At 34.8% G+C, this 20,933-nt stretch overlaps 2 protein-coding genes and 1 long non-coding RNA gene across 3 annotated transcripts; all 3 read right to left on the bottom strand.

The window, feature by feature from the left end:
- Positions 1–527: 527 nt before the first annotated feature.
- Positions 528–2,339, bottom strand: LOC112796259 (putative chalcone synthase). Its single transcript, NM_001376208.1, has 2 exons — positions 2,067–2,339; positions 528–1,699 (listed from the first exon to the last, which is right to left on the bottom strand). Exons 1-2 carry the CDS (start codon positions 2,242–2,244, stop codon positions 708–710), a joined length of 1,170 nt encoding a protein of 389 aa, NP_001363137.1. The 5' UTR covers positions 2,245–2,339; the 3' UTR covers positions 528–707.
- A 10,104-nt stretch (positions 2,340–12,443) lies between these two features.
- On the bottom strand, positions 12,444–14,238 carry LOC112796255 (stilbene synthase 3-like). Its single transcript, XM_025838632.2, has 2 exons — positions 13,960–14,238; positions 12,444–13,634 (listed from the first exon to the last, which is right to left on the bottom strand). The coding sequence occupies exons 1-2, from the start codon at positions 14,135–14,137 to the stop codon at positions 12,643–12,645; spliced, it is 1,170 nt and encodes a 389-aa protein (XP_025694417.1). The 5' UTR covers positions 14,138–14,238; the 3' UTR covers positions 12,444–12,642.
- Positions 14,239–15,675: 1,437 nt separating this feature from the next.
- On the bottom strand, positions 15,676–17,069 carry LOC140184287 (uncharacterized). Its single transcript, XR_011880712.1, has 3 exons — positions 16,803–17,069; positions 16,411–16,698; positions 15,676–16,323 (listed from the first exon to the last, which is right to left on the bottom strand). It is a non-coding gene; the product is annotated as an uncharacterized lncRNA (long non-coding RNA).
- Positions 17,070–20,933: the final 3,864 nt, after the last annotated feature.

The following is a 20,933-nucleotide window of genomic DNA, read 5'->3' as shown; positions in this document are numbered from 1 at the left end:
CTGTGGCAGAAACGACGGCTGAAACGGTGACTGCAACGGCAGCTACACCGACGATAGGGAACTTAGAGTTTTGTCTATCGTTATTCTCTTCTCTTCTCTCTGCCTCGATCTCATGTTTTGATAACTCAGAAGAAGAGGGGCTTTTTTGTGAGAGTTTAAATTTTATGAATTAATTATTAGGGGGTTTTATAAATTACCATAAATAAAGTGTATTTTGAAAGTTTTTAAAAATTTTAACTAAAACATTCCCTCAATTAAATATAAATCTTATAATGTGTTACGTATGAAATTATGATTTACTCTAAACATTAAAGACCAAGCGTTGTACTACCATTCCTAATACTTATATGAGATATTTGAAACACACGATAATATAAACTTTACAAACATAATACATCAAGCGTTGTACTACCATACCTAATACTTTTTTACTTTATCTTTAAATGAAACCTCATATGTACAAGGTGTTTATAGTTGTTTTTACATAAAATTGCAACCCAAATATTGGTATGTGTCATGCTGCTTGATCAATCGAAAAGAATTTGAAATATATTTCACTAACAATTACAAACTTTGACATTGAATCTTTGGATAAAGAAATAACTTTGGACATCTTTGTCTAAATTTTCACGACCTTATTTTCGAGCTAAAGAAAATATTAAAAAATAACACAATCGCATATATGCAGAGATACATAATTAAGGGTATTATATGGTCATGCTACGGAGGACAACAGTTTCAATAGTGAGACCAGGACCAAAGCCAAAAAGCACACCCCAATCAAATCCTTCTCCAGTAGTTTTAAGTTTTCCTTCAAGAGATCTCTTCCTCATCAAATCCATGATGAAAAACACACATGCACTTGACATGTTTCCATAATTGCTAAGCACATCTCTGGTGGCTTTCATCTTCTCTGGCTTCAAGTTTACCTTTTGTTCAACCTGGTCCAGAATTGCACGTCCACCAGGGTGTGCAATCCAAAATATTGAGTTATAATCAGATATACCCAATGGATCAAAAGCTTTACTGAGTGCGTCGTTGATGTTTTGTGAAATAATATCAGGAACACTCTTGTTAAGATAGAATGTAAGCCCAACTTCACGAAGGAGACCACCAATGGCTCCGTGGCTGCCAGGGACAAGTTTTTGATCGGTTGAAACGATCTCAAAGATAGGATTCTCAACCTCTGGTATAGGATCAGAACCAATGATAATCGCAGCAGCTCCATCGGCAAACAATGCTTGCCCTACAAGACTATCCATATCTGTCTCACTAGGACCACGGAAGGTGACTGCAGTATTCTCAGAACAAACAATAAGCACACGAGCATCCTTGTTGTTCTCTGCCAAGTCCTTAGCCAAACGAAGGACAGTGCCACCAGCAAAGCAACCTTGGTGGTACATCATGTACCTCTTGACACACGGGTCGAGCCCTAATAGTACGATGAGTTCATAATCAACGCCGGGCAACGCAACGCCGCTGGTGGTGCAGAAGATCAAATGTGTGATCTTAGACATTGGCTGGCCCCATTCCTTGATGGCCTTGGTTGCAGCCTCTTTTCCAACCCTTGGTACCTCCCTGATCATCATGTCTTCTCTTGCATCCAACGACGGTGCCTTATATGCGCACATGTTAGGGTTCTCTTTCAGTATCTCTTCTGTTAAGTACATATGTCTATTCTTGATCTGTGTTCTCTCACCTGAAATAATAATATGAAATTCACATCCATCAATACCCTTGATGACATTTAGAAAACGACATACACATACACACACATATCAATAATAATGTTATTTTTGAGTTATTTTTATAGTAACTTGAATGTTCATGTCTCATTATTTTAATAGTTTATCCAAATGTATAACAATTGAAATAATTTATTTTATAACTATTGAAATAATTTATTATTAAGTAATTATTATTGTTAATATTAAGTAGCCAATATGATATGTTGTATATAATATGTTAAATTATTCCGTATTAATTAATATAAAAATAAAAGAATGAATTTTATTTTGATAAATATTAAATAAAACAAATATAGAATGCTTAATAAAAATACATACAGATGCGCTGAAATTTCTTCTTGAGATCAGTCATGTGTTCGCTATTGGTTACTCTAAAATAATAATCTGCATATGTACTCTGATCAACACAGTTTGGTGGATTTGCTGTTCCGATCGCCAATACCGTTGCTGGACCTTCTGCCCTTTGAACCTTGCGAATTCCACTCACAGACACCATCTTTTCTTAGCTGTGTTTTTTGGGATAGAAAAGCTTAGATATGTTGTTTGGAATAAGAAAGGTATTTTGATTTGATGAAGACTTGGGCAGGGAGAGGGGATATTTATATGCATGAGAGTCGGGGCATATGTGGAATTAAATGGTCAATATTGGATATATAGAAAACGTGCTCAACTTAAAAGTGTAGTGATGATATAGTGACAAATTGACAATGATTATTATTTAATTATTTAGTTAACTTCAAAGACGATGTTCTCAATCATATAGTATAGTAGACTCCGAATAATGTCCCCGCTGCAATTGTTGACCAACAATGTCGCTGGTCATTTGGAGGCACGGCAGGAAATTTCTAATAGGGGACATCACTCTCTTAGTGATTTGTTGGAGAAATTTATTGTTATCTTCTATTTTTATTTTTAGATAAGTTATTATACATTATTTATGCTTTTAATTATTTATTATCTGTTACCTATTTTTTATTATATATAATAAATTTTCATTAAAATAAATTTGTACTTTCTACGATTTCTTTGTGATAACGTGACGTGCGTTACTAGCTTAACTAATTCCAAATTTGTTAATTACGATATATATAATGAGAGTAAGAAAAATTCTGTGTATACATTTTATTTTTTAAAATATCTTTTATCATATATAATTTATATATAAAAAATAGGACCTTGTAATTAATTAAATACCTATTTCTACTTAAAAGAAAAAAAAAAGATAGCTGGCCATCACGTGCTTCATTAGTACCATTATATCCATGTCATTTTGAAATCTCGTCAAAGCAAAATTGTTTGTGTATTATTATAATTAGTGATACTTATTGTATATTTATAAGTGATCTTACCATTTTTATATAAATTTTAATACTAAATTAAACATGATGTAGTTTGACTGGGTGTGTGAGGAGTTTGGTGGATGACACAATGGAGTCTACCACCATATATGAGTCTGCTGGTCTTATTTAATTAGCTTGTCTTGCTTGACCAAATTAAACAATAATATAATTGACTATTATTTTATATAATTAAAGAATTGGTTTTATGACAATGTGTTCATTTAATTGTGCATCACTTTTAAACAATATAATAACATTTTATGCCAGTTGTATGTATTAATGATATTATGGTGTAGATAAATGTTTACAAATCATAACAAATTATTATTTTTAATTATTAGTTAGTTATTAATATTTAAAAATATAAAATAAAATATACTGTTAAATTATTAAATTTAAAAAATTAAAACTTAAAAACACTACACATTCTATTATGCAGTTTTGATTATCAAGGGTAGATGAATGTAGTGACATGGCGGCAACCATATTGATATTGGCATATAAAACGTTCGGCAAAACATATCACATTTGTTTAAGATATTTCACTATTTATGTTCACATCAGCATAGGATGTCAATAGGGTAGGGCGAGGGGTGGGGGATGTCTCCCTGCTTCCCATCTCTGCTCCCAGATTTACTTCTCGTCCCCGCTTCCATTTTCTGCCATGGGAGAATATTGCTCCCCATCCCCATTCTCCACAGGGTCTCATTTTTTGCGAGGACCCTATTCCCCATCTATCTAATAGTTCTAACTAATTATTAATTTCCATATAAATAGAGGTGTAAGTATCCATTCTATACAAAAATAACAAGATTTTATACAAAAAGTATAAACAACAAGATGTTGACTTCTTTCGAAATAATGCAATAGAGGAACACAACGGCGAGCCAGAGAATAGAGAAGTGGACAAGGTGGAAGACGCGGCAACAGAGAGGAGAATGGACACGACGACAAAGTTACGAAAAGGAACGCCGCAAATAGAAAGCACGACGCGGTGAGGATCATGGCACGGTGAGGTGTGACGATGCAGTGAGAAAGGGAGAGCGGCGAGAGGGTGGCTGTAGAGAGGTTGGATGGAGTATGGACAACGTTAGGGATTTCTGAATTGAAGAAGAGTTATGCAAATGAGGATTATGAGTTTTGGGTTTATATATATATATATATATATATATATATATATGTGCGTGTGTGTGAAATGACTAAAAAAACATGTATGAGAAATAAAGTAAATTTATGAACTTCGGGGATTAGCGGGGATGGGGCGGGGCCGTATGTATACTCTGTAGCCACGCTTTTAAAGCATGGCGAAAAATGGACATACAACTACGCTTTTAAAGCGTGGTAAAAAATGGAAATAAAGTGTGGCGAAAAAGGACATATAGCCACGCTTTTAAAGTGTGGCCAAATCATTTTCAAATAAAAAAAGAAAAATTAAAAATATTAATAAGTTAATTTTTAAAATAAAATACTAAAACATTAATCTTCCATTAATTTAAATATGAATTATGTACATAATAAAATATGAATGAAACGTTTAAGAAAAAATAATTCAACTTCCAAAATAAACATTTAAAAAACATTACAATTCTATATTATAAAAAAAACTAATCTAATTCCTAAACGACATATTGCTTCATTTTTTAATATTACCCTTGCAATCTTTGTCGTTTTCACTACCCACGCGTGCGCCTGGCAGACGCATACGCGTCGATGGGCTGACTCAATTGTCCAGCCAAATTTCCGAGAGTTGTGCGGGAATTGCACTGGTTTTGTGCGTGGGGCACAAAACGCACCCACACGTATGCGTGGCTGACGCGTAGGCGTCACTTGTCTTTTCTCCCATTCACGCGTGAACGCGCACGCATGACCCTGTTTTCACCCCAAGGTTGATTTGAGTTTTCAAAGCCAAATTTCATACTTCTAAGTCTCTGATCTCACCTCTTATGTCATAAATCTTTATGAGATGCCTAGCAATGGGAAAGGAGCTAGGGAATGTGGTACCTTGTGAATGAAGAAAGGGGAAAATTAATGATCAATGATGATCAAAGGTGATTGTATAAGATACAGAGGATGGTGGTGGAAGTGCTTTATATGCCATGAGTCGAAGGGCTGTAATTGTTAATAAATTGGCTGGTTATTGATTGAAATATGAGCCATTAATGAATTACGGCTGAGTATGATTGCATATATGCTTATTGAATGAAATGTGAATGTTGCACTTCCACTATTTGAGATACGGGTTTCCCTGGGAGAAAGCAGTGGCTAGCCACCACGTGCTCCAGGTGGAGGCTCGATACTCTGCTGACCCTATGTCGTAAGTGTGGCCGGACACTGTGAAAGTTCCAAATGAGCTCGCCCCCATGAATATACACCAGTAAGGGTGTTGGATATGAATTATGAATTATGTTGAGTATAACTCGAGTTGGGAATGCACGACAGAGGGACAGTCCAATGGTTAGCTATCAGGACTTGTCGGGTTGGCTTTATAACCGACATATGAGACTCATCGGCCATTAGGACAGACATACATCATATGCATATTATGTGAATTATTTGGAATTGCCTAATTGACTGCTCATTACTTGCTAATTGTCTAAATGCCGTATCTGCTTCCTATTTGTATATTTCCTTGTTTGATATAATCGTGTTTGCCATATTATATTACTGCTGGTGGTTGGGAGGTTTGAAGGATTTGGAAAGGGAAGTGTTAGTTAGACTGAAGATCTATAGTCAGTTGCCATTTATGGTTTAGTCTGTTTATAAGCTTTGATTTATCTGTTGGAAGTTCTAGGATTGCCTTTGGCTTTCCCAGGACATTACATGTTAGATATGTGGACACTGTTACCATACTGAGAACCTCTGGTTCTCACCCATGCGGATTTTGTGGTTTTCAGATGCAGGTCGTGAGGCTTCTCGCTGAGGCATGCTGGAGGATTTTGGATTAGCGAAGATCCTTGGTTCTCGGGACTTTATTTTGGTTTTATGTTTTGCTTAGATGCTTATTATCTCCACTAAATAATACATACTGTGTTGACTCCTCTTAGAGGTTGTCTTGGAAAACAAGTTTCTATATTTTTGTCCTTTGGCTTTTCCTTTGGGTTCTTTACTTTATATATATATGTATATACTTTTATGCTCAGACCGGTTATCTTCGTAACTGGATCTTGAGTTTTGATATTCGTATTTTTGGCACTCTTTTGTATATATTCTCGTGTTAGCTTATCCTTTATCCGTTATGTTATGTTATCGATTGGAGTGTTGCGCTTTTCAATTTATGATTTTGTTTTACCCCTTTTTCTTCAAAGGCTCCTAGTTATAAACATCGTTCACACTACTACTTACACTAAATTTTATCTTAGAGGTCATAATACCTTTCCATCTCAATTTTATGACTTAAGCATAAGGCTCTGTATGGTAGGGTGTTACACTCTCCACTGCAACGTCGAGCCTCCATCACCGCGACATCCGCCGTTCTCTCTACCGAGGCGCACTCCGGCGAGCCACCTCTACTACTGCAACCTCCACCTCCACCATTGCTCCACCCTTCTTGCTCTGGGGTTGGTTTTGAAATTTTATCAATTTCTAATTTAATCTTCTCTGTTTTAAATTCATTATAGTTTAATTAGATTTTAATTTTTCTTTAGTAATTTGGTTTAGTTAAACTACTTTTTGCTGTTAGGTTTATTTAGAGTAAAATTAGAATTTTTTTATTAGGATTTCTCTTGGTTCATAAGTAATTAAGTATGCTATTGTGATTCTTGGGTTTGTAATTTGAATTTGTTTAGGGTTTGTAATTTAGTTTGATTAATTTAAGTTAGATTCAATACATTAGGTTTTAAATTGTTCAAGTGTTTCGAATTCACTAATTTTGTCATTTCTTGAGTTGATAACTGTTTGCTGAGAAATTGTTGTTGAGATTATTTGCTAATTGTTTAATTTCAGCTTAATTTAGTTTAGGTTTGGTTAGTATTTCAATTTCAATTTTGAATCAGTTTCAAAGTTAGTTCAGGGTTAGTTTTCGAATCTTGGTTGACCTAGGTTGATTAAGTTAGGTTAGATTCAATACATTAGGTCTTGAATTGTTGAAGTGTTTGGAATTGTCTAATTGTGTTAATTGCTGTGTTGATGACTGTTATTTGTAGACATGTCGACAGAAAAAGATGCTGCGAATTAGGCTTCCGGTCATGGTCGCAGCCATGGTCAGGGTAGAGGGAAGGTTTCCTCCAGTTCCCTCAGGACTTTCGGATCTTCTTCCTTTGCTCCGACTAACCTAGTCATGTCACATGTTGCAGGTTTAGTAGACTAGCCGTTCATCATGGTCCCTAACCACAACTACGTGCCGCCGTCCACGACAATGACGCCGCCTCCTACCGCTCAGTAGCTCGTATCTACGACAACGTCGAGTCCAGCCAAGGCAATGAGGCAGCAGCTAATGCACCTCCACCACCTACCATTGTACGATTGTGCATTTGGCCTGATGGCGGCACGGGGTAAGTATCACATTCAATGCTCATGTATTTCCTATTTATTATTTTCTAGTTTTATTAATTATGATTCCTGTTGTTGCTGAGATTTCCTGAAAAATTGATTCCTGGTTAATGGATTTAGGTTTGAAATTCTGTTGGTTATTGTTTTTTAGTTTTATTAATTATGATTCCTGTTGTTGCTGAGATTTTCTGTTTAGTGGATTTAGTTTCATTTGGAATGCTGCTGTTTATTGTTTTCTAGTTTTATTGATTATGATTCCTGTTGTTGCTGAGATTTCCTGAAAATTGAATCCTGTTTAGTGGATTTAGGTTGCTTTCGAATGTTGCTGGTAATTATTTTCTAGTTTTATTGATTATGATTCCTGTTGTTGCTGAGATTTCCTAAAAATTGATTCATGTTTAGTGGATTCAGGTTGATTTGGAATGCTGTTGGTTTTGGTTTCTAGTTTTATTGATTATGATTCCTGTTGTTGCTGAGATTTCTTGAAAATTGATTGTTGTTTTGTGCATTTAAGTTGATTTGGAATGCTGTTGGCTATTGTTTTCTAGTTTTATTGATTATGATTCCTGTTGTTGTATGTTGAGATTTCCTGAAAATTGATTCCTATTTTGTGGATTTAGGTTGATTTGAAATGCCACTGGTTATTGTTTTGTAGTTTTATTGATTATGATTCTTGTTGTTGTTGAAATTTCCTGAAAATTGATTCCTATTTAGTGGATTTAGGTTGATTTGGAATGTTGTTGGTTATTGTTATCTAGTTTTATTGTTTATGATTCCTGTTATTGCTGATATTTCCCAAAAATTGATTCTTGTTTAATAGATTTAGATTGATTCCTTTTTCTGGGCTGTTGTTAGGTTTTTGTTGAACTAGTCGTGGCCTAGCTACACGAAGATCCCCGCTAAGACCAGGAAGCGCTGGTTTGAGAAATGGGCTGTAATTACTTTCATTATTTCTATTTTTATTCTTTTTATCTAGTCTATATCCTCTATCCTGTCTAACTAAATTGAAAGTTTCTTTGTTGCAACTGCACTTCATTTAGGATGCTGAGCATGACTTGACCATATGGAAGATATTCGACTAAAGGATAGGTCGGCGTCTCCAGTAGATGCTGGATGATGTTCGCCACGGCCGGGATCAGCGGATGCGCTAGCTCCAACCGGAGGTAAAGAAGGGCATGTTCGCTCATTGGGAGACCAATGCGGGGTTCAGGCATCGGCGTCTCACCAACCGAGCTAGCAGGGCATCGGAGAGGTCATCAAAGTACACCGGTGGCTCGGCAACCTTCATGAAGACGAAGACCTGGCTGGTATGTAGTTCCTTTAATATTGTTAATAACTTCATTATGTTATCTATTTTTCATATCATTACTAGACATTCTAATAATTTTGTATTTCAATGCAACTTGTGTAGTCTAAGTCGTTAGACTGCGGGGCCACATTGGCTGAGACCTTCAAATACAACCACATACTGAAGGAGAATAAAACGAGATTTGTTGATCAGCAGTTTCAAGACTATTATGTAAGTAAACATACGTCTGATTATCTTCTGCTATGAAATTATTAGATATTAACTATAGATCTGTCTTAGCTTACTAATCACACAGTAATATATGTTAATTGTACAGGAGTCCTACACACAGAGATTGGAGACCACGACCTAACAGTCTCAGAAAAGTGGGGAGGACGCCATCGATGGATCTGCGACCTCAATCGTCGACCCCGATGCGGTTTTACGTGAGACCGCCTCTTCCCCGTACAAGAATTACGTATACGGGATGGGGTCGTTCTTTGCCAACAGCCTCCGTACCTTGATGTTGAGGCTATCATCAAGCTCCACCACCATTCGAGCTGTCCAACCCGAGGAAGGCATGGATTTGAGGCTCCAGGTGCAGGAGCTCTAGCGCAGCCTTCACCAGCATGCTCAGGAGCTTAACGATTATCGAGAGAGGTATCAGGAAATCCTCACCCGTGTGACATCTACGGATGAGCTCATGCTAGAGTTTAAGGAGTCGCTGGAGTGGATGCAATGTATGGAGGCTCCGATGGAGGTGTACTAGGCCCAGATATGCACCGCTAGAATCGAACCTGTTGGTGGTAGCGGTAATGTTGGTGGCACATGGACATCGTCACCGCCTCCTACACCGCCAACTTAGGGCCATTTTCACTAATGCTAGCATTTCACTAAGTTAATTAGTGACTTGATTAGGATTTGTGGATTGAGATCAATTATGCCCTTTCGACTTATTCTCGATGTTAGGGTTGACTAATTAGGATTAATTCTTCACAATTTCCATGTTTATGGTCATTGACTAGAATAGGAATCCTTAATTCTCAACCCTTGTCAAGAGTTTCTTTTTGCCACTTAAATTCCATTTTTGATTTGCTTGCTTTGAGTTTTAATTCCCTTGCATGCTTATTTACTTTCTTAACTTTTAATTTTCTTGTCAATTGCCATCAAACTCCTTTTTCCCTCATAACCAATAATTGAGCACTGGATTGTAATTTCTAGGGAGAACGGCCGGAGGTTTAAATACTCTCGATTTTTTTATATTGGTTTGACTTATGTGACAACCTATATTTAAACTTTGATTTAGAGTTTAATTGTCAGTTTGGACTATGCTTGGAACGAAGTTCTTTTCTACTGAGAAATTCTAAACCGGCATTAATCTCTTCATCAAGTTTTTGGTCTGACGACGATGGCTACATGGATATGTAGATATTAGGCTTTTGTATTATTGTTTCATACATTTATTTGGTGTACCTGACTTTTATTTTACACATTGTATTATTTATTTATTTTAAATAAAAATCCTGCAATATTTATGAATTGACCACTAATTGTATGAAAAAATTTAAATTTAAAATTAAAATTGACAATTATTTAAAATTTGAAAAAAAATGACGTTACCGTCAAAATTACCGTAGAAATAATCCGATGATAACATGGAGCGAAACAATTTTTTTGGCGCCAACGTTATCATTAGAAAAATTTACCGATAACCAAATTGGTTTCCTGAGCTGGCAATCTGTCGCAAAATTCGACGGTAATTACCATCGGACGAAATAAATCCAACGGTAAATATTTACCGACAAGATTTATATCGTCTAATCATTTCCAACGGTGAATTCATTGCCGTCGAATACATTTGAAGAATCCGACAGTACTCAGCATTTTTCTTGTAGTGTTGTGCGTTCATCTTATCTTTAGGAGTTTTGGTAAGTGTTAAACTAACAAAAAATATAAAACCGTTTTTAGGTAGAAATACAGCTACTTTAACTCAAGAATAGACAAACTATATTGGTAAGTTTCAACAAGTGACAATGTTGGTCATATTACTTTAATTCCAAGAATGAATATGTTATTAGAATATAAAACAATTCTAAGTAGATTTTAACAAAAATAATTTTTCATAATATTTTCTTTTGCTATGATAACAAAAAAGGTAATTCTAGAATTTTTTTATCTCATGTTAGATTGTATTAGTTCAAATCGGTTTTAAAATTAGAGTAAGAGGATTTGAAAGTTTTACTCATGAATCATGAGAAAATATCTACAAATTCAACCCATAATATTATTTATTATTTAAAAAGAAATCTTTGAAAAGATAGAATTCTAATATAAATATTTTAATTTAATCACAAACTATATATATATATATATAATTATTAATGAGTGATTGTTATATTTTAAAAATAAATAAAAAATTATTAGTCATTGATTTTCTTATTTTTAGTATTGCAAATAGTTAAACTTTAAATTTAATGAATTTTATAACATTTTTATAATAAAAGTTACTATGTATATTTTTATTTAAAATTTTTTTAAAAAATACTTATATATTTTTGTATTATTCCGTGTAAAACACAGATACATACACCAGCTAAATTTTAGAAAAAGAGATATCAATAAATATATTACCTTAATATGAATAATGTAAATTTTTTAATTTACTTTTTTGTATCTCTCCTCTTCTTCATGATGATTCTATCGGCATCCTATTTTTAAGAATTGTTGTCTTTTAGTTTATTTTTTGTTGGTTTTAAGTCCTGTTGTTAATAAAAAAAATTGTAAATACAACGACACATTATATAACTTTTTATGAGTAAATAGCCAAAATAATTTATCAAATTTCACATATGTAATTCAAATTGATTTCCCAGAGTTTTGTCGAACCAAATTAGCACTTCGTTTTTTTAGAAATTAACGTCTCACTTTTTTTTCTCATATATTTAAAATACAAAATCCCTAAAAATCAGTATATTTAAATTAGAATAAAAATTCTCTACAAATGAAAAACAAGACCCTAACAAACTAATCTAACAAATCAAAATTTCCAACCCTATCAAAAACTGATGTGTACTCTAACGGTTTCATATGATTGAGAATAGGAGACATATGTATACTTTTGAAATGAGAATAGGAGACATATGTATACTTTTGAAATGTTGTGCACAGTGCAATCAGACTTAAATTAGAAATCCGGGAAGGGGAGGGGGGGGGGGGGATGGTTTTACGTTTAAACAAAATGCATGGTGAGTTGGTCACATAGTTATGCAAGATGACATGTGTATTCTTTTTCAATAAAATTAATTTTATTATATTCAAGCTTGTATAACAACATATTGAAAATTAGACAACAAAAGTAACTAACATTATTACATAATTATATGAGATGCTTCAAAGTTCAAACATATATATGTGTACACGACAACATAAAAAATTACAAACATAACACATCAAGCCTTGTACTACGATACCTAATTCTTTTATGACTTTATCTTAATGAAACCTCATCCAAAGGCGTTTATAGTTGTTTTTAGATGAAATTACAACCCAATCAATAATGGCATGTGTTATGCTGCTCAATGGAAAAGAATTTGATATATTTTTTACTAATTAACAATTACAAACTTTGATATTAGATCTTTGCATAAAGAATTAACTTTAGACATCTTTTTCTGATTTTTCACTCATCTAATAATACATGAGTCATTTAGGACCTTATTTTTGAGCAAAAAAAATTATTAAAAAATAACACAGTCGCATATATCCAGAATTAAGTGCATTATATGGCCACGCTGCGGAGAACGACAGTTTCAATAGTAAGACCAGGACCAAAGCCAAAAAGCACACCCCAATCAAGTCCTTCTCCGGTAGTTTTAAGTCCTCTTTCAAGGGACCTCTTCCTCATCAAATCCATAATGAAGAACACACATGCACTTGACATGTTACCATAATTACTAAGCACATCTCTAGTGGCTTTCATCTTCTCTGGCTTCAGGTTCACCTTCTGTTCAACCTGGTCCAAAATTGCACGCCCACCAGGATGTGCAATCCAAAATATTGAGTTATAATCAGATATACCTAGTGGATCAAAAGCTTTACTGAGTGCATCATTGATGTTTTGTGAAATAATATCTGGAACACTCTTGTTAAGATAGAACGTAAGTCCAACTTCACGAAGGAGACCACCAATAGCTCCATGGCTGTTAGGGACAAGTTGTTGATCAGTTGAAACAATCTCAAAGAGAGGATTCTCAACCTCTGGAATAGGATCAGAACCAATGATAATCGCAGCAGCTCCATCGGCAAACAATGCTTGCCCTACAAGACTATCCATGTCTGTCTCACTAGGGCCACGAAAAGTGACTGAAGTATTTTCAGAACAAACAATAAGCACACGAGCATCCTTGTTGTTTTCAGCCAAGTCCTTAGCCAAACGAAGGACAGTGCCGCCAGCGAAGCAGCCTTGGTGGTACATCATGTACCTCTTGACGCTTGGGTCGAGCCCTAAGAGTACAATGAGTTCGTAATCAACGCCAGGCAACGCAACACCGCTGGTGGTGCAGAAGATCAAATGTGTGATCTTGGACATTGGCTGGCCCCATTCCTTGATGGCCTTGGTTGCAGCCTCTTTTCCAACCCTTGGTACCTCCCTGATCATCATGTCTTCTCTTGCATCCAACGACGGTGCCTTGTATGCGCACATGTTAGGATTTTCTTTCAGTATCTCTTCTGTTAAGTACATATGTCTGTTCTTGATCTGTGTTCTCTCACCTGAAATAAAAATGTATAATTCACATCCATCATTACCTTTGATAAAGTTTAGAAAATGATATATATAGTAATAATGTTATTCTTGAGTTATTTTTGTAGTGATTTAAATCTTTAAATACCATTTGAATATATAGTTTATATAAATTTATAATTATAGAAATAATGTTATATAGTTATTATTATAATTAATGTCAAACAGTGAATATAATATATTGTATAATATGTTAATTTTCTGTTTTAAGTAATATAAAAGTAAAACGATAAATTTTTTTGATAAATATTAAATAAAATAAAACTAAAACACTTAATTAATAAAAATACATACAAATGCGCTGAAACTTCTTCTTAAGATCGGTCATATGCTCACTGTTGGTGACTCTAAAATAATAATCTGCATATGTACTCTGATCAACACAGTTTGGTGGATTTGCTGTGCCAATTGCCAATACAGTTGCGGGGCCTTCTGCCCTTTGAGCCGTGCGGATCTCACTAACAGCCACCATCTTTTCCTAGCTGTGTTCTTTGGGACAACAAAGCTTAGCTATGTTCTTTGGGAGAGCAAACTTTAGCTATGTGCTTTGTATTTTGGTGAAGACTTAGGCAGGGAGAAGGGGAATATTTATATGCATGAGTATGCCAGGGGCATATGTGGAATTAAATGGGGGAATTGGAAGTTACATAGAAAACGTGCTAACTCAAAGTGTCGTAATGGTGACAATGATTATTATTTAATTAGTTAACTTCAAAAACGAAGTATTCTGACTTCTTGGTTGTTTAATTGTTTTGCTTTGACTTTGATTGATTGATTGTGCATGTATCATGTTCCATATATTGTGTAGTTTAATTCATGATATTGTGTGGATGGCGGACCAGATTGGCGGCATATTTGTTTAGAGATCTTTTCGTCTTTAGTGATTGATGTATGGGTCCATTTTTTGTGGTTGGTAGAATATAGTATTTGTTATTTCTTTTAATTTCCTCTTTTATCTCATGTATGCATCCAATCATATTATAGAAATCTTTTATTTAATGTCTGGCGGCTCTATTTATTTACATTACATATGTCTAAAGTATGAAGGATATGAATAAGTGCATCCAGTAGGTAGTTGGGCACACGTGTTTATTAATCCATCCATTATATCAAAGTCATGTTGAAATTAACCATCTTCGAAGCAAAAATATGTGTGTGATTTATTAACTAATAGTGTACTTTTAGTATATTTATAATTAAGGTGATCTTATTATAAATTTCAACATTGAAAGCCGATGTGTTTGACTGGGTGTGCGAGGAGTTTGGTGGATGACACTGGAGTCTACCACCATATATGAGTCTGGTCTTTAGTTAATTAATAGTCTTGCTTGAAAAAATAAAATAATAATATAATTGACTATATTATTTTATACTACTAGAATTTTTATTATTATAGTCACTCTCTCGTCATTTTACCCATGGAAAAGATATTTTCATAAAAAAAAATATATAAGTAGACAATGAGAATATTAAATAATGTGAATAATAGATATGTCGAATGTTTAATTCAATAAGTATGCAGATGATTATGTTCATTATTTTTAATTGGATGGTTATTTTTTTTATTCGATTTATTCATGCGCAGTTAACAATGGCTGGATGTTCAATTTACTAGGTATGCAGATAGTTATCTTAATGTTACGGTTTAAGAGGTAATTTAGGAATGGAGTGTTTTTTTTACTTTATTGGATCAATTCTAAAACCCATTATTCACATTATTGTTTACAAAAATCATTGTCTACTTAACAAAACCCTTTCGTAAAAAATAGTGCACTTCACAACTTATAAACTTGTAAAACTGTGGAATCACATATACTCGTCAATATATATATCATCTCAAATATCCCAAGAATAAATTGAATTTAGCATAATATTAAGGACAATGTCATGGAAATTAAAGACCATACAATAATATTTTTCTTAATATCATAGTCATTGAATCCAAAACTCACTATAACATTTTTAGCTTTAATTAAACTATGATACACAATTCGAAAATTACTTATTACAGATAGATTTACAGATAGATTTGATCTTTATTACAGACAAATTTTTGGTTACCGACGAATTTTGTCCCTCTATAAAAGCCTCGTCAAAAATTACTTACCGACAGATTTTTTCTATTGATAATTCTTCTACAAAAATTACCGACGGATTTTTCTCTCTCTCACTCTCGCTCTTTTGTATTTTACTTGCCCTCTCTATGAGATCTATTCCCCTACTTTAAAACAACGAATAAAAAAATTACTACAAAGGATATCTATCCCTGAATCCTTCTTCTTCTTGTGCACTAGAATTAGAATGGTAGCTATCAACTAAATGACACCGTCATGTCTTCTTAAGTAACAATTTCTTAACTGGTTTATTCCAATAACAATTTCCTAACATACAGTATATCAATACATGTTTCTCAATAAGAATTGGAACAAAAGCTATTTTCACATAAAACCATAAGAAAATCATAAAGCACATGTATAAACAACAAATCCAGGACCACATTTATATAATAGTTTAATTAATTAATGATTTAATATTTATAGTATATCTCACATGAGTGTCTTGAGAGCGCTTGTCCACTAATTTAGACTTGTCACTTTTAAGTCTGTGGGTTTTCTTGAAGACTTCCTCGTCGGTTGGTGTACATCCCAACTGCTTCTTCTATTTCACATAAAACACAAAATAAGAAAAATTTTACATAAATAAATATCTATTAAATAAGATCTAAAGCCACTTAAATTATGTTACCATCCTCTCTATAGTTGAGTCCAGTGGAATAGAACCACCACAATGGATAGAACCACCTAAGAGTGACGCTCGATTCTCCCTTGCTTTTTTCTTTATATGTTTTTATTTCTCATCTGTTTCTCGGTACCTTTCCAACCGCTTTTTGTAAGTAAGAATTAGCCATTCGTGGGTTGTATCCACATCCTCACAAATATCCGACATCATTTGGCTAAATCGCTTACTTGTCCTATATACTTGAAAGCTCTCCAAAAAAAACTCCTCTTCATCATCACCAATAAGAAAGTGGCTCTGCACATAAAAAGTATACTATAATATAAGATAAGAAAAGAAAATAACCTAGTTTGTTCTTAGAATATTTTATATGATTTGCATGATATATATGTTACTTTTACCTTTCACTCCTTAAACGAAAGTTTCTTTGTCGGAAGAGGGACATCCGCAAACTTTCTGTACAGTTTATCATACCGTTTCTTGATGATCTCTATAATCTTCTGAGAACCAGGAGAAAAAGATAACCAACTGATAATTTCATAAAGAATTGACAAGTTAGGAATATTTTCAATCTTAAAAGGAATATTTTCAATATTAACCGAATGTGGTATAGTGCAGAAAGCAAAGAAAAAACCTAGTGTATGAACAATAGAGATCTCGGACAAGATATGTCAAGTGACAGCAAGATCTTTGGTTATTAAAGCCAACTTGTGGAAGTGATACCTTGTTACTGGTCCTGTTCAGCTTATCCATCGTTATCAAAACTTAATCAAACAATGTCAAATTGAACTTGCCACTATACAAACTTCCATTCAACGATTGAAAATGGTGCAATCTTCAACTCCACACCATCATCAATGGGTATTTCTTTTTAATTTTAATTTCTAATATAATAAATGTCTTCTAATTTTATGCTTATGCAGGACCAAATTGAAAATACAACAGGGACTAGTAAGGACCAAAATGAAAATGATGGCAAATCTTGTAGTAATTTGTAGGTTCATTCATAAATTTTATGCATGAAATTATTGTTTTCAATGATTTTTATTATCTATGATAACCATCTTTAATTAAACTTTCAATACTTAAAATAGTAAAAATAGGTAGTAACAGAAAAAGGGATAAGTATTGTTTTGGTCCCTAACGTTGATGGTCAGAATTGAAACCGTTCCCAACGTAGTTTTTTATTTAGAATCATCTTTAATATTTTTTTAATATTAAAATCGTCCTTTTAACTTTTTACGGATAAAAATACCCTTTTACCACTACCAGCACCTTTACCACCACCAGCACCTCCCTTACTCCACCACCACCTCCTTTACTCCCATCAAATATTAATAATCAAAATCAGAATCAAATTCAGAAGCAGAAACAACATCAAATTCAATGAGTACCCAATTCAACAATATCAAATTCAACAATAAAATCAACACACAAAATCAGAATCAGAATCAGAAGCAGAAACAAAGAAAAAGTAAATACAGAAGCAAAAGAAAATGCAGATGCAGAAGATGAAGTAGATGCAGAAGCCAAAGCAGAAGAAGAAGTAGATGCAGATGCAGAAGTAGATGGGAAGCAGATGCAGAAGAAGGAGCAGATGCAGAAGCCGAAGCAGAACCACCGGCACTTCCCCGACGGCAGCTCATGGGCGAATTGGCGGCGACGACTCAGCGGCGTGGTCTCCCTCCAAGGCCCGATGACCACGGGACGGCGGCGGCGATCCCTAGTGTAAGACCCAAAACTTTTGAAAAAGGACTACCATTAGCTAATTTCAAATTCAGTATTTCTGTAACTTTAATTTCAGAAATTTCTCTATTAAAGAAAATTAAAACAAGTTTTAATTTGTTGAATTTGAAATAAATGGAGATTATGATCCAATTTTATAATTCTTGGATTATTTTCTATATTTAAATTATAAAGTTGGCAATTATGAAATAATAGGGATTTTACATTATTTGGACTAAATAAATTATATTTTTAAGATATTAATACTACTATTTTGGAAAATGAAGAAATTAAGTATATTATCTCTAATTTTTGGATTTGGACATTTTATTGGAAATATTTGGTGAAATTAATGAGTAAATAGTATTTTGCTCTATATATATATATATATATATATATATATATATATGATTAGTGTTGGATTTAATTGGAGTTTCAATTACTACATTATTCCAAATTTTATTTGAAATTACCAATTTACCCCTAACCCTAATTTTCAAAATAATGAAACCCTAACCTTGAAACCCTACCCGGTTACCCGTCTCCCCCAAGGCCCATCAGCAACCCAAACACACACCAACACAACAAGCACACACAGCAGGTGCATACACTCAACGCAGAAAGGGGGAGAAGAGAAACGGGAAGAAGGAGATGGGAGGGGGAGGACGGCGCCGTCGGGTGTCACTGCCGCCGCACCGTCGTGTCGCGCATAGGAGAGAGAAGTGAGAGCCGAGGAAGGAGGCCGCTGAAGTCAAGCTTGCCATCATCCTCACGGTACTGCCACCGTTGAGCTCACAAGCATGGAGGAAGCACAGCCGCCTCGGAGTCTGCCGTCAGGTCAAGTCAAAGGAAGAGAGAGGCGCGGGGTTAGCATCGCGGCCAGAGGGGAGAGAGTGAAGGGGTCTTTGCCGCCGTGCTCAGCCCGTCGCGTGCCCCGCCACGCCTTGCTGCCAGAGCCGTCGTTGTCACCATTGATGGAGGAGAGAAGGGAGAGTGCTCGCGAGGAGTTGCTGCAGAGCCATCCGCCGCCGCCGAGCGTCCATAGTCGCCGTGTTTCACCGCAGTTGAGGGCGTCTCCACCACCGCACCTTGGCCGACGGTACTGCCGATCTGCTGCTCCGGGGTGCCTAGCTGGAGCTTCTGTTGCTGATGCTGGAGATCGGTGGTTGCCGGAAAACACCACTGTTGTCGCTGCTGAAGGAGGGAGAAGCCGTGGTGCTGTTCTGCCAACCAGGAGCAGTTTTGAGGCCACTGAAACCACTGCCGGAGCTTTTGGCTACTTCTGTCATCGTCGGAAAAGTTGCCGATAAGGGTTTTATTTGAGGTTTCTGCCTTTTTGGATTTTGAGAAGGTTTTAATGTTGCGCGGTTTTTTTATAGTTGATCCACCAGAGCTTCTGGCCGCCGCTGGAGCTGTTACCAAGGCTGGTTTGAAATCACAGCTGCTTCGTGTTGTTATTCCGGTAAGAAATTATGTTTCAAAAGCCCTAGGTTAGTATCCCGTACCTGTATTAAAGCCTTTACAGTATTAATGTTCTTAGAGTTTAGTAACTGAGGTTGCTTGTTGTAATTTAGAGCTGTTTATGCTGCTGCAAAAATGTGTAGGGCTGTGCTTTGAAGCTGCCTTTGATTTCGAGTTGAGGCAAAAAGAACTTATGAGGTGTTGGATTATGGAATTTGCGTTTTGAGGTAGGAGCGCTTTCCAAAAACTATGTTTTATGTATTGGAATTATTACATATGGATACTGATGTGAGACATTTTGTATTTGGTGATTGTATCTACCTTATATATTATTTGATTGTCTCGAATGATTATGGATGTTTGTTTGGCTGAATTGTTGTGCGGCTTTGTGAAATGAAATGCTTTTGAAGTTAATTCTTTTAAAGCTTTGAAAACGAATTTAATTCGTTGGGAATTGATTTGGGTTGAGTTGATTTTCTTAATAATGTGGAAAATAGAATATATTTCTCTTGAATTCAGCCTAGTTTGCTTTAAATGATCTGGTTTGATAAATGATTGTTGCTGAACCATTTCTTTAAAGCTTTGGAAATGAGTTAATTTGGTTGATATTGGTTTGATTTTGAAACAGTTTCCTTGAGATACGCCAATGTGGCGACTGTTGGATTTAGCTTGATTTTGAATTGATTTTGGATTCTGGACTATTGAAAGGGATTGAGGAACGGTTTAGTTGAGACCCAAACGGGTGGCAAAGTCCAAATTTTAGGAGAAATGCTGCCAAAATTTCTATAAAATCCGAGTCTTTATTTGAAAGGTAATTTGGGGAAATTATGAGTTTAATGCCTTTCCTATTTACTTGGAGGATTGTGAATTCAGGGCTTCTTTTATTATTTTTACTTAGAACAATTATGGAAGCGATGAAGTTACGCTTTGGAAGAATTATTGAAAAGAGAATTATGATTCTCCTTATTTTCCAAGATAAAAATAGTATGTCCTTGGGTGCAAGTCATTCGAAAGAGAATTTTTCTTGAGGCTATTTTAAAAGGTAAAACGGGTTTATGTTTTTCTCTATTAAACATAAAGATTGCCCCTTGGAAGAGTTTTCGTGATTTTAAAAGGATTTGGATTTCGATGGATGAACCTTATTATTCTGACATTTTAAATAAGCTTCAGAGTATCTTTTGAACTCTAGTTTAACATAACAGAAATGATTCTCTTGGTAGTTTGAAACGCTTCAGATTTAATCATGGAATTGAAGCCGATTTTGTTTAAGTAAAGGAAATGGCTTTGAAAGAAGTAAATGATTACGTGACTCAGTTTGGCTTAGATCCCATTTTATTACTCAAATC

This window comes from Arachis hypogaea, chromosome 4 (assembly GCF_003086295.3).
Source record: "Arachis hypogaea cultivar Tifrunner chromosome 4, arahy.Tifrunner.gnm2.J5K5, whole genome shotgun sequence".
Lineage (NCBI taxonomy): Eukaryota > Viridiplantae > Streptophyta > Magnoliopsida > Fabales > Fabaceae > Arachis > Arachis hypogaea.
This window is presented reverse-complemented; position numbering and strand designations above follow the sequence as displayed.